Raw genomic sequence first — 14,295 nt, forward strand, 5'->3', positions numbered from 1 at the left:
ACCGGAAATACATAACCGTCATGAAAGCCAAGTTCCTGTCAAGCGTCAACACACTAGAAAAACATAAACCCGGGCAAGTTTAAAATGGATTAAAGAGTCTACACAACTTCGTTAATGGATTTGCCAAATATTACATTTGCTGATGTGACACGACTAATGGAGGAAAACTTTTAATTAATGGAACAGATACGGCTTTTTACATTGCCTTGACTGCGGAGAAAGTAGATTTCCGCGACGATTGCGCATTTCCGGTCATAAATACGAAAGTTGTGAGAAAGGTCTATAATGTAACCATGCCTGTCACCTATATTTTCTCTTCAAAAGTTATAATGCTAATTTATATTTATGATATATGGGGAGATAAATAGACCTTTGATTCCTTCATGTGTCCTGACCACTACACTAGAGATTTTAAACATCCTAACTAGTCTATCAAATAATATCTAAAGTATATTGTTTTGTGAAAAAACACAGCAGGCTATTATATTGTTTATTGATGCGCTTTTCAACAGAAAGTGTCAATCACATTATCATTTGATATGCAGAAGCAGCAATTAGCAACGCACTTTAAACGGAGTATGTGTGAAAGCACAACGGATGCTTGACGGATCCCACCGCATACGTACTGCAATAAGCACCGCAAACGCACTGCATACGGACTATGTGTGAGACAGGTGTAAATGCTAAAGTATTCCCTTAAGTTCTGCTATGCGTAGCAACAAAGTCCTTAGTACCCGTTTCACAAGTCCACAAGAACAGACAAAAAGCATATTGAGAAACGTCCAGAGACTATCTAAAAAATACTAAGTATATACGGTTTCATCGGATGCACGCACGTTGTTGCAGTTATGGACCTGAACGTCCGGTCTGTATTTATTTATCGGTCTGGATAGTGGCTATACCTTGTCGAAAATAACATGCTTTGGATCGCTAAAGATGAGTGGAGACAACGAGCATGGATCATGGTTGAAGTAAACACGACATCATTTTCATAATCCCGCCTGCTTCTGAAATACAGCCTGTAAATATGTTTTCATATTTAACTAAACCATGAAGCACTTGTTGTTTGTCATATATACAATCACAAATGTAAACATTGTTTTAATGTTTTAGTAATCCTAACCTTACAGATCGGTTATGTCCTGCTCAAGCCGGACTGGCAAAGTTGATCAATCAACTTGGTCATCTGCATTTTCAGGATCAGATTCGTCTCGTATTGATAAGGTAGTAAAGAAACCAATAAACCATAAACCACACAAACACATTGTTTTACACCAAATACACAAAATAACATTGTTTTTAGCAACAAAATTGGTGCTCTTCAAAGAAATCCCTTCCCTCAGAGATTTTTCTCCCTCAGGGAAATCCTCACTTAAAAAGTTTCATGCAACTGGGCACAGTGCTTTGTGTGATCAATAAGAATGTAGTAGCCTACTAGCAGCATTTTATCATGAATCTATTCCACACAATTCCCTAGGCCTAGGGCAGTGTTCTTCACATCCAACCTTGGATAGCCATTGCCCTGCAGAGTTTAGCTCCATCCTTAATTAAACACCCTTACCTGTGATTTTCTAGTGATCATGAAGACATTGATTAGCTTGCTCAGGTGTGTTTGATAAAGGTTGGAGCTAGGGATGGGCGATATGGCCTAAAAAATGTATCACTGTAATTTCAGTTTTTTGCTTTTGTAGAAAAGCTTATCCATGCTTTTATGACCTCTAGAATAGACTATTGTAACTCGTTACTCAGGGGATGCCATTCAAATCAGGTAAACAAGCTACAGCTGGTTCAAAACGCCGCTGCAAGAGTGCTTACTTGATCTAAAAAGTATGACCACATTAGTCCTATTAATTCTGGCATCTTTACACTTAAATATCGCATACAATTACAAATATTACTAATCACCTACAAAGCCTTAAATGGGCTCCCTTACGAAAATTAACAATGGTTTTATTGTGGTAAAAGTGTAGCAACCATGGCTTTTTGGTGTATTGATTACTATCAGCAAAACCATGGTTTTACTATGGTTTTGAAAACCATGGTTGTCATAACCATTGTTATTTTGTGGTTACCATGGTTTTACTACAGTAACTATTGTTTTTTTGGCTTTAACTGTAGTAAAACCATGGTAAGGGCTAGCACCCTCGTATATTAAAGAACTACTATCAGAATACAATCCACCACGTAAACTGCGATCACAAAATTCTGGTCACTTAATTATCCCTAGAATATCAAAAGTGTCTAAAGGTGGTAGATCCTTTTCCTACTTGGCCCCTAAGCTCTGGAATGATTTACCAAATAATGTTCGAGTATCAGTGTTACGTTCTTAGTTAAGGTGGCAGTCTAGGAGCTGAATTTAAAGGTAACAGCAAGTTGAAAAAGTAATAATGTATGGCTAGGTAAGAGTCATTGAGCACAAAAAGGTAAACTGAGAAGTATTTTATTAGTTTAGAGTTCTTTTCTCGGTTAAAATTAAGATAAGGAGGCAGACAAAAATTCAGGAGGGGGAAGGCCCAAAATAACAAACAAAAATGACCCTCTGTCTAGTTAGATGTGTAACTGCTAAGCTAGCAACAGAAAATGAAATAAACAACAAAAGTATACTCTACCTCCCTGACTAGAAGAAAAACAGGAGAAAACATGTTACAAAAAGGAATAAGCGGGCACCCACCTCCCTAAGGATTCCAGAGTTCAAGATGTAAAATTAAATTCGTTCCATTAAATGGCTACAACCAGCCAGGTAGTACAACACTATACAACAAAGAGTCAAATACTCTAACAACTAGAAAAATACAAATGTGGTATTTGGCAATGAGGATTCAACATGCCTAGGAGGCTGCCCTAGAGTCTTTCGCTGCTGCTCTCTTAAGGTGTTTGCATGCAAATGAGTTGCAGGTGGTGACAGCAATCAGGGTATTTGCTCCCTCCCCTCTCACCTGGTGGAATACAGAAAGAGAGAAACCACACACACACATACAAAATACCCACAGGTACACAACCACATTAACAATCATAAAAACAAGAAAAAAAGTATACGTTCCTTGGAACGTAACACCCCAACCAATAAGTTTTCAAACATCATTAATGTTTTGAAAAAGAAAATAAAGGACCATAAAGTATATACCCTTCACTATTCCACACAGTATACTCTAGAAAGAGCATCAGCCACAGTATTGTCCGACCCCTTACAATAACGAATAACTAGGTTATATTCCTGAATAACCAAAGACCACCTCATCAAACGTTGGTTTGAATTACACATTCTGTGCAAGAACACTAAGGGGTTATGGTCCGTATACACTATGATGGGATGGCTACTACCTCCAAGATAGACTTCAAAGTGCTGCACAGCCAACAATAAGGCCAGTGCTTCCTTCTCAATTGTGCTATATTTCTGTTGAGGGCGGGTAAACTTTTTAGAAAAATAGCACACAGGATGTTCAACACCACAAGTATCCTCCTGCATCAACACAGCTCCTGCACCTGAAAAGCTGGCATCTACCCGCAACTGAAATGGTAGAGCAAAATTAGGAGCAGAGAGCACAGGGGCGTTGCTCAACAGGTCTTTAGCTGAAACAAATGCAGACACACATTCAGAGGTCCACAAAAACTTTTTGGCTGTGCTGAGCAGATCAGTTAAGGATGTAACTACTGTAGCAAAGTTTTTGCAAAACCCCCTGTAATACCCAACCATACCTAGAAATCTACGCAGCTCCCTCTTGTTACGAGGAGTTGGGAAATCTAGTATGGCTTCTACTTTAGCTTCAACAGGCTTAACTTGACCTTGGCCCACTTTTTTACCCAGATAAGTCACAACTGCCTTAGCAAACTCAAACTTAAGCAAGTTAAGAGTTAATGAAGCATCAGCTAACTTACTGAAAACTTGCTCTAGGCTATTTAGATGATCCTCCCATGTATGAGAGTAAATCACAACATCGTCCAAGTAGGCTTCACAGTTAGGCACTCCAGATAGTACTCGTTGCATTAACCTTTGAAACGTTGCTGGGGCATTTCGCATTCCAAAGGCCATCACAGAATACTGTAGAAAGTTGTCAGGAGTCACAAAGGCAGAGATCTCAGACGCTCGAGAAGTCAATGGCACTTGCCAATAACCTTTCAGCAGGTCAAGTTTAGTCACAAAACTGGCAGAACCAACTCTGTCCACACAATCCTCCATACGGGGTAGAGGGAAGGAATCTGGCTTGGTAACACTATTTACCTTGCGATAATCTGTACAGAAGCGGAAGGATGAGTCCTGCTTTGGCACTAATAAGCAGGGTGAGCTCCAAGGGCTATGACTTGGTACGGCTAGACCATGTTTTAAGAGGTAATCAACTTCCTTACGCATCACTTCACGTTTCTGGGGATTAACACGGTATGGATGTTGTTTTATGGGAAGGCACTCGCCAACATCAATGTCATGAGTGATAACTGAGGTTCTACTAGGGACATCAGAGAATAAAGTGGGATATTTGTATATCAATTGAACAAGGGCCTCACTTTGATCCCTAGGCAAGTGTGCAAGATAAGCACCAAGATTATTCAATACAACTGAATTATTGAAATGATTGCCAGGCACTTCACTTGTATTCAACTCATCTCCTACTGGAGAGTAAACAACAGCCGGCATGACCGGGGTGGGGTTGATAGATGCATTAGTCTTGTTCTTTGACACATAGGACTTTAACATGTTAATGTGACAAATCCTGCTCTTCTTTCTACGATCTGGAGTAGAAATAACATAGTTAGTATCACTCAACTTTTTCTCAACAGTGCATGGGCCAGCAAATCCAGCATGCAGGGAAGAAGTGGGCACCGGGAGCAAGACCAGCACCAAACCACCAGCCCGAAAACTGCGTTTTGTGGTCTTCCTATCAAATCTTGTCTTCATTTTAGACTGAGCGCATGAGAGGCGAGCCCCAGCCACACCACAGGCACGATGCAACCTCCCACGAAAATCACCGACACAGTCCAAAACACCAGCAGCAACCGAGGCCCCAGAGGTCAACCGCTCACGAAGAAGCCCCAGAGGCCCGCGAACTGTGCGACCAAACACCAACCCCGCCGGACTGAAACCCAAAGACCCCCGGACAGCCCCACGGACCGCAAAAAGCAACAAAGGCAAACCCCCAACCCAGTCCCTACCGGAACTCACACAATATGTACGGAGCATAGACTGGGTTGAAGGTTCGCCTTTGTTACTTTTTGCAATCCGTGAAACTGTCCAAGAGTCTTTAGGTTTCAGTCCAGCAGAATTAGTGTTTGGTCACACAGTTCGCGGACCTCTAAAACTTCTTCGTGAGCAGTTAACCTCTAAAACCTCGGTTGCTACTAATGTTTTAGACTATGTCAGTGATTTTCGTGAGAGGTTGCATCATGCCTGTGATGTGGCTAAGGCTCACCTCTCATGCGTTCAGTCTAAAATGAAGACAAGATTTGATAGGAAGACCACAAAACGCAGTTTTCAAACTGGTGATTTAGTACTAGTCTTGCTCCCAATACCCACTTCTCCCCTGCATGCTAGATTTGCTGGCCCATACACTGTTGAGAAAAAGCTGACAATCAGACACAGTCGATCAATTTAAATCTAAACTTAAGACATTCTTCTTTAACAGAGCATTCACATAAAATGTCCAGTAAATGTACTTTTCCCGCAGTAGTTATTTTGTCTAGAACAAAGCACTCACATACCTCATATGGGTAATATACTATTGCCGCAATAGTTAGCCTGTCTGGATCCGAGCTGACTTAAACCACTATAATGTATGACACTTGCATTACATCCGAATGGGCCCTACGCTAATAGAACTCTGTTTTTGTCTCCCTGTCGAGGACAATGAGACAAACAGACCCAGTTCCTGTTGCTGTGAAGGTCATCGCACCACTGATCTACTGGCTGTCCTTCAATGTAATGCCCAGCCGATGCGCGACCAACGACCACCGGCTGAACCAGTTTAATCTGCTTACCCGCTTCCTATCCCTACCGTATCTATATATATATAAATATATATTAATTTCTTCCAAGGGTTTTTGTCCTAGGAGTTTTTCCCACCGGGTTTTCTCCTAGGGGGGGTTTTCTGCCCAGGGAGAGTCAGCCAACTTTGGCTTAACTTAGCACTTTACTGTATACATTACATTATTAAAGGGATACTTCACCGATTTAGCACTCAGCCCTGCATCTGCAGAAACCCGGCAGTATTACTGAATGACCATGTTTCCCTCCATCATTTCCCCCTGAGAGGAGAGATATCTGCATTTTGGTTCTGCATAAAAGTCCTCCGATGATGCAAAAATCGTCATATTACATCATCGGAGGACTTCCCTGCAGAACCAAAATGCAGACACCTCTCCTCCCAGGGGGAAACGATGGAGGGAAACACGGCCACCCAGCAACACTGCCGGGCCTCCACAGACACAAAGCTGAATGCCAAATCGGCGAAGCATCCCCTCAATACGCTCGCTTGTACGGTTTAACCTTAGCCACTATATTCTACTTCTTATATTATCTATTGATTTTCTGTGTTCTCCTCTACATCTACTCATGTAAAGCTGCTTTACAACAATTAACAATTGTGAAAAGCGCTCTATAAATAAAATTGAATTGAATTGTTTGTTGCGGTGATGATAAAAATGACGATAAATTATTCTCTTCTGTAAAATATCAGATTAAGTTATGTTTAAGTTGTGTTCCACTGTGACTGTGTTGAAAAACATCACACAACAACAATTACACAATAATAATTTAAATCAATTACACGATTAAAATGTAAACACCTATTCTCTATTTATTTATACTCTTATGGTGCAAAATAGTGCAAACAGGAAAAGTAACAATGTCTTTAGATGTGTTTCAAAATTACAACAGAGTACAACTGCAAATAAACCCTGATAAAGTAACAATCATGTTAAAGTAACCTGATAAAGTAAAGAAGTTTAGTGTGGAACAGTCAATAGTCCCTTTCACACATACAGTCTTTACTGGTAATTTACTGGTAAATTGCAGTTAACAGGTAATGTGCGAACAGAACCTTTCCGGTAAATCAGAGCTCCCAATTTACCAGTAAGACAGGTTGTTAGCAGTGGTGTAGTCTACGTGATACGCAGGACTACGCCGTATACCCACTAGAAATTGTCAAGGATTTCCGTATACCCACTAAAAAACGCGTGAGGATGCGTAACAGCATGGTTTTGTGACATTTCAAACTTTTAGTCATAATTTAGATGTGAAGCACTAACCAGTAGCATGCTACACTTGCTACTTTAGCGGGTTTAAATGGATATACATAAGCTATATATTTGATGACTTCCTGCCGAACTGCGCGATCCGATCGGCGTATGAAATCAAATTACTACTATAGCGGCGCTAGAGTGACTGGGGAGCAGACTGCTGTGGCGCCACAAGAACCCACAGGCGAGTGACAACAAAGTAGTGCGAGAGCAATTACAGTTATCACATGGAGAAATCTGCTTTGAATGGCTCTCGCGGTACTTTGACATCACCAAGAGGTCTGCTTAGCGCCAAATGAAGTCGAACCTGCAGTGTAGCTGCTCACGTGACACTGTAAACAAACAGTCCGTGGAGAAGTGAACGAGAGTTATCCGGAGAGTTAACAACGCACATGTGAGTAAACAACATTTAAATCATCAGTCCAGTTTAATACTTTATCTCGAGGTAAGGTTTCAAGTGCAATAAAATAAGCCCGTTTATGTCCTGATGGTTTTTAGCCTCTTTCAGCTTGTGCTTCACAGTGTTAAACTTCCCTTCTCTGTGTTCATTTAAATATCTACATTCAAGATATGATCTTATATATCTTAAACTTCTATGATATATGATCTTAAACTTCTGTGAGGAAATTCATGTCTGCGTTGATGTTCAGTTCAGACTTGCAAATTAAAGAGATAATTTTCTTCACTTGGTTTTGGTGTCTAGGCTACATGATGGTGGTCTTGTAATGATAATTAAGTAAAAGCCTATTTTCATTTTTAGACAATGCTTGTATTATATGCAAAAAATAAGCTTTTTATATCAATGAATATGCAAATTTAATTATTAGAATTTGCTGTATTAGAGTTAATTCATGGTCATCTTAAATGTGTATTAATTAAAAACATTTACACCATTAAATTACACATGGTAATGTTATCAATAGTTATGCATGTGTTAGCCACGGATTGAAGATTGTAAACAGTTTATTTAATTTTAATTAACAGTTGAGTAAGTTTTGGCCCCGAGTTAGATGTTGATTAACACTAAACCAGTCTAAAAATCAGTCCAGTTTCCCCAGCTGTAAACCCATTGGCTGTTAAACTCTTTTTTTTCTTATAATAAACTGACATGTTGATAACACATTCAGTTTATGTGTTTATGAGTACACTTTCAGAATGCTCTCGTCCCAGCGCAACGCACCACCACACCCACAGATGCACACAGCATGGACCCCCATGTATGAAGATCCATACTGTATGCATCTGCGAGCGCGGTGGTGCGCCGCGCCGGGACGAGTTAGCATAAGGGTGAGAGGGGAAAAATCAGAGTATACTCACTACAAAAATCTAGACTACACCACTGGTTGTAAGATTACCAGTAATTTACCAGTAAGTGCTATTTGTGAACGAAAAATATAGGATTACCGGCATTTAGAACAGACGACCTCAGACCGCACTGACCAGAGCATGTGAGCAGTGCGGAGCGGGAGCATTGAGCGGTGTGGTCATTTTCCATCAGAGCGCGTTTCCGAAAATTCCGCTCCGCTCGCTCAATACGCGGCCGCTCGCTCATCCCAGAATGCCCTTTGGTAATTTGCTAGTTGGAGAATCTGTAAAAATGTCTAGCAATAAGTTATGGAGTTCAAATATTGTTTTAATATATAAATGAAAATATAAATGAAAGAAACGAAACTAAGATGACAGAATAACTGTGTCGTCTGCATCTGGATGCAGTTTAAAGATTAAAATTACTTTAGTAACTGATCAACACAAATACAAAGCGACATAAAATAACTGATTGATTACCAACATTAAAAATAAAAACCTTTTTAGTTCTTTCTTTGTGTATCTACAGCGTTCGCTCCGTGGATGAGCAAGCTTCAGCCAAAAACGCCGGTGCCTCTGGACATTTAGATATTAAATTTTTTCATCAACAGTATCTGCGTGGAACATTATAAACATTGATGATAATCTGCCGACTCGACTGATTCGGCACGTCCTCTATTTTACAGAGAGTCTGCTTAATTAACGGCTTTTCGGTTCGGTCCCCGTGAGTAAACATTTTTGTTCTGTAATTTGTTCTCGCATAGGCTATATTTCTACATATTTTCGACCAAGTAACACTCGGGATAAAATGTAAGTTGTTATAGATAGCATTTAAGCTTGTTCTGAAATTATGACAAATCAGTCTGACTAAAATGATCTATCCAGATTAATTTAGCCAAAATAATGATTTATTCGTTTTCATACTATAGATACACGTTAATTTATCTACTAATATACTATTGAAAATGCCATAAATAAATACTCATGGCCTTCTGTATTGCATTCGTTTTGTACATTTACAGGTTCATAAATATGGTCTAATTTTAATTTCTTTAAGACACCGCTGTGTTCTGTATTTACCGATGCACTGTAAATTTGCACTTAAAAAAACTTCTTGTTAAGAAATTGTTCTTTAATTCATTTTAGTTTTTTCAAATAATATATTTATATAATAGTAGTTTGTTAATCCTTTTCTCATATTACATTTATTATTACTTAAAATTGTGAATTAGTAAAACATGTGGATGTCGTGGAAACAAATTGTTCATTTGAATTATATCCGGAGCTCCGTATCAGTTAAACTAGGTCTAATAGCCAAAACACAACTGTACATAACTGCGATGTATCAGCTAATACTTTAATTAAATGCAATTATTCAAGAACATCAGTACAGAAAACAATTAGGCTTACTAAATATTTTTTCTATGTCGGGAATTGGTTTATTTGCGAGCGTGAGCGGAAAGTTAACGGAGTGCTTGCTTGGGCGGTGAGCGACTGAGTGGAGCGCTTGAACAGTAGAGCGGAATATTTAGCGGAGCGTCACACAGCTCTGCTTGGCTCACATGCTCTGGCGCTGACAGCTTCGAGCCAAACAGAACGTTGCTTTTTTTATAGATGACACGTTTACAGACAGACAGCACACATGTGCTGCTTTAAAAGTCGAGCACACCTGAAGTTAACATCCACATTTCTTCACCAAAGTTGTTTCAAACAGCTTACCATTTATTTGCCAAATTGCCGCCGTCCTTAGCACACCCTCTGTGATTTGCAGACTGCCCCTAAAGCAGCCTAGGCGGATATGCAGCGAATATCAAACCTAAAACTAACTTTACCTCACTCCTCTGTGAAGCCTAATGTGCAAACACAGGTTCCGTTTGACGCTGCCTAACGCAATGTTGTTTGGTCACGAGCAACTTCGCGACCGTCAGAGTTTGCCACAGATGTGAAAACAACAAAATACGGACCTTGGATATTAAGTCATAACCCGCCATTGTTTACAAATACGACACTGAGCTCACCGCCCGCACGCCACAGGTAACTTCCGCTTTTTCTCCGAGTTTACTGGTATTTTGATATGTGCGAATGATGTCTTACTGGTAAAAAGACGGAACGTCACTGCATGTGTGAACAGCACGTTTTTGTATTTACTGGTAACATTAAATTCATTCTGGTAAATTCATGGTAATAACAAGCAACTCCTCAGCCTCACGTCTGCCTTCCGCAATGTTTGTTTTCACTCTGCACGTGAACAGTGAATTGGGCACACACAAACTACCTCATCAACTAGATTTATCATTGTTATCGCGAGGCGACAGATTTTCATAGCGAGGAAAATTTTTGGCGGTATATCGCAGACGATAAGATATCGCCCATCCCTAGTTGGAGCTAAACTCTGCTGGGCACCGGCTCTCCAGGGTTGGATGCGAAGAACACTGCCCTAGGGCCTGGTTATGGGTGTGGGCTAGTGATGGGCAGTCCGGCTCTTTCCATAGATTCAGCTCTTTCGGCTCAAGCTCCGGCTCTACATTTTAGTGATGGCAGTCCGGCTCTTTTCATAGATTCGGCTCTTCTGGCTCGGCTCCCTTAGAAGAACCGGCTCTTACGGTCCCACCCCTGCCTGCATCTGAAGATTCGGCTCTGCTCGTGTCCTACAAAGAATCAGCTCTTAGAGCCGGCTCGTTCGCAAATGACGCATCACTAGTGTGGACTCCCATGGAACACACACACATTAATTAAATGCACTCTTAATGCACTTAAAGTCACTGTAATTGGATTAAAAAATTTGGCAAATGTCTAAATATGTTTCATGATAAATGTTGTTACCATCCTTGCTGTCCACCGTGGTGGTTACCACTTCTGTGTTAAACGTGTCTTTCATCTGCTGTCCACGGAAACGGGCCAGGTGTTCCAGTTCGATGAGATCACTGTCCTCCTGCTCCAGAGGCAACCAGGAGCCATCCGTGAACCACTGGCCTCTCATGACTGGGATATGATCTTGTTCTGTAAAAGCATGCACTCTCTAAAGCAACATTTCACCTAACTGGTTTAAACAAAAATGTTGAGAGTATGTGAGAGTAATATTTGAGAGCTTGTATAACCCTTTACAATCAATAGAGAGTAGTGCTGGGATAACTTAATAAAGCTAATTTTCCCAATATAAATTTTCCCAATAAAACGATAATGATAATGTTCGATAAGTGATAGATAATATGCTGCACAGGCACTTCCGGATGCCACAGACTAGGTGTGTTCGATTTCATGCGGCGCTGCGCAGACCGATCGGCGGCTGACTTAAAGCAGTGCCAGCCGGTTAGTAATTTTGTCCGACTTGAGCTGGCGCTGAAAGCACGTGACTGTCTGATGTGGTTTTAAAGAACCGCGAGAGCGATTCGAGATCAGCCGCCTGAGTCAGCCAGCGCAGTTCCCGAAGAGGAGCTGCACGGGCTGTAATGACGACACAGCTGTTTCACGATTGGTCGGATTCACCACATGACAACAATCACGTGTGTTTCGTGTTTATTTTTCACGCCCGCAGTTCCACAAATGCTCACGAATCTGTATTTTATAACAGTTAAAGCTCTTTTCATGTAGTCGCGATGTTATATTGTGTCATGTTCATCAAAATAAAATGGATTAAAAACGTAGACCCCACTACATTGGTATTTAAATAATATATGCTTATGTTAAACTTTATTCATGTAAAAACAGATGCTGTAAGCCTCTTCAGTTCCACTTATGCTCATACACTAGGGATGTAACGATTCAACCGTGTGTCCAATTAAAAATGCCTGTCTGAAATCGATTCTGAATCGCAAGGCTGCGATTCTTTGTTTCATGCACAGTTTGTGCGTGTACTACGGCATTTGGTCAGTAGGAAGTATCTAAAATCATAACGAGTCGGAGTCGTTTATAACGTGCATTTAAAAAAGCAACACTCATCAATCATTTAAAATATTCTTTATTATCATACCTGAAACAATTTGAAGAACAGTGATATAAATATTCCTGTAGACATTTCCTGGAATAACATTCGTAATGCTGCTACTTCTGTGGCACAAAGGGAGTTTCTGCACGGGAGCGCCCCCTGGCGTTCGGATGTGCCTGGATTTCACCGTAATTCATTCATTGAGAAAACGCGCATTTGCACGGTTTATTGTTACACCCCTATCATACACGGACATTCAAAACAGTATAATTCACGTTTTATGTTGTTTAGATCTTACAAATCATGTTTACTGCGATAAAGCAAGCAAACGCCACGTGATCAGCCATGCCTGACGTAAATGCAGCAAACTACGGGAACCACAGCATGGGTGACTTCATGTATCCGTTTTCAGCTCCTCCCCGCGGCTAATCTCACTGATCAGTTACATCCAGCCGCTGCCGATGTCGAACACACCTGCTGTCTGTGTTTACAATCATGGGGTGTTTCTCAATATGCTTCCTCGTCTCCTCGCTCCTACGTCCTACATCCTGGAAACCGATTGAGCTCCACCATCTTGTAGGACATCTTAATTCTGTAATTTCACGGCGAGGAACGAGGATTTAGGAGGCTTTCTGAGGAGTCATGAGCGAGGATACACATGTGCATCCTATGCGGAAGTGTTTTATTAACTAAACCAGATGAACATACATTTCCTCTGCCTTCACATTGTCACGTCATTAAACAGACATTTTAGAAATGTAGACTTGTTTCAGTCTGTATATTTAATATTTAGGTATAAGTTAGACCAGAGGTTCTTAACTACGTTTCTGGAGGCTCACTGCACTGCACATTTTGTATGTCTCTCTTATCTGCCGGCAGCCACAGTTCAGTTTATGAAGATCTCTGCTAATGAGCTGATGATTTGAATCAGGTGTGTTTCACGAGTTCGCATTAACATGTAATCGATAGTAGGGATCGACCGATATGGATTTTTTTGTGCCGATGCCGATGCCGATTTTTTCCCATCAGCCTTAGCCGATGTCCGATACAGGCTGCCGATTTTCTTTAGCCGATATTTGGAGCCGATACTGCTTGTGCTCATTCAGTTTACATCATAAAAATGACACAATGATAAAACCAAATGTTACAACTCTTAATTTAAAAAAGGAACATTTATTATACTATATTTAACAAATAGTAGAAACAGGTGAGGTAGAACAAGTAAGAAAATTCAGTGCTGCTGAAAATACTAAACATAAATAAAATAATTACACTATTGAACACAGTAGCAGCAACCAGGCAGCATAACAAGGGGAACACTGTACTTTTTCCTTGAAAGTAACCAACTATTTACAACCTATTTAATGCTTAGGTCTAAGTTTTAGTGCACTTAACTTAATCTCTTGTAGAGAAAATGTCTTTCACAAGAAAACAAGGAAAATGTAAACAGCAATACTGATCAAAAAACAACTTAAAAAGAATTGTGAATAACATGCATTACCCACTTCTGTACCTCACACACCCTAGGGTCCTATTATAAATGCGAGGGATAGTTAGTTTGCCTCAGCTCGCTTGAAACGCATAAAACTGAACAAATACATGAGGATTTGTGTTCGGACTTCGGTCAGATAGTAGAGTGCGTGCACATGAGAGAGGTGCAGTGAGAGAGACATGGATGAGAGAGTGCATGTACCTTTGCGCTCTTAATGAACGGAAATGTTGACAAAACTTACAAAATAACACTTCTCGGGTCACATAACAGTCATGTGGGAACTGCTCTGAACTAAGTGCTTAGCGTCGAATTTCTTAATTTTTTTCGCTGACGAAAATTCCGCGAA

The 14,295-nt window shown here is 40.4% G+C and overlaps 1 protein-coding gene across 3 annotated transcripts in view; it reads right to left on the reverse strand.

Annotated features, from left to right (window-relative positions):
- ddhd1b (DDHD domain containing 1b) overlaps positions 1-14,295 on the reverse strand; it is a 269,259-nt gene that overhangs the window by 242,183 nt on the left and 12,781 nt on the right. For 2 of the 3 annotated variants that reach the window (XM_073855466.1, XM_073855465.1), the window contains exon 2: positions 11,356-11,532. The exons of the other annotated variant lie outside the window; for it this stretch is intronic. In XM_073855466.1, the coding sequence (XP_073711567.1) occupies positions 11,356-11,532 (177 nt within the window). The remainder of the gene's footprint in view (positions 1-11,355; positions 11,533-14,295) is intronic. 3 annotated transcript variants of the gene reach the window in all.

The sequence above is a fragment of the Misgurnus anguillicaudatus genome, chromosome 18 (genome assembly GCF_027580225.2).
Source record: "Misgurnus anguillicaudatus chromosome 18, ASM2758022v2, whole genome shotgun sequence".
Taxonomy (NCBI): Eukaryota; Metazoa; Chordata; class Actinopteri; order Cypriniformes; family Cobitidae; genus Misgurnus; species Misgurnus anguillicaudatus.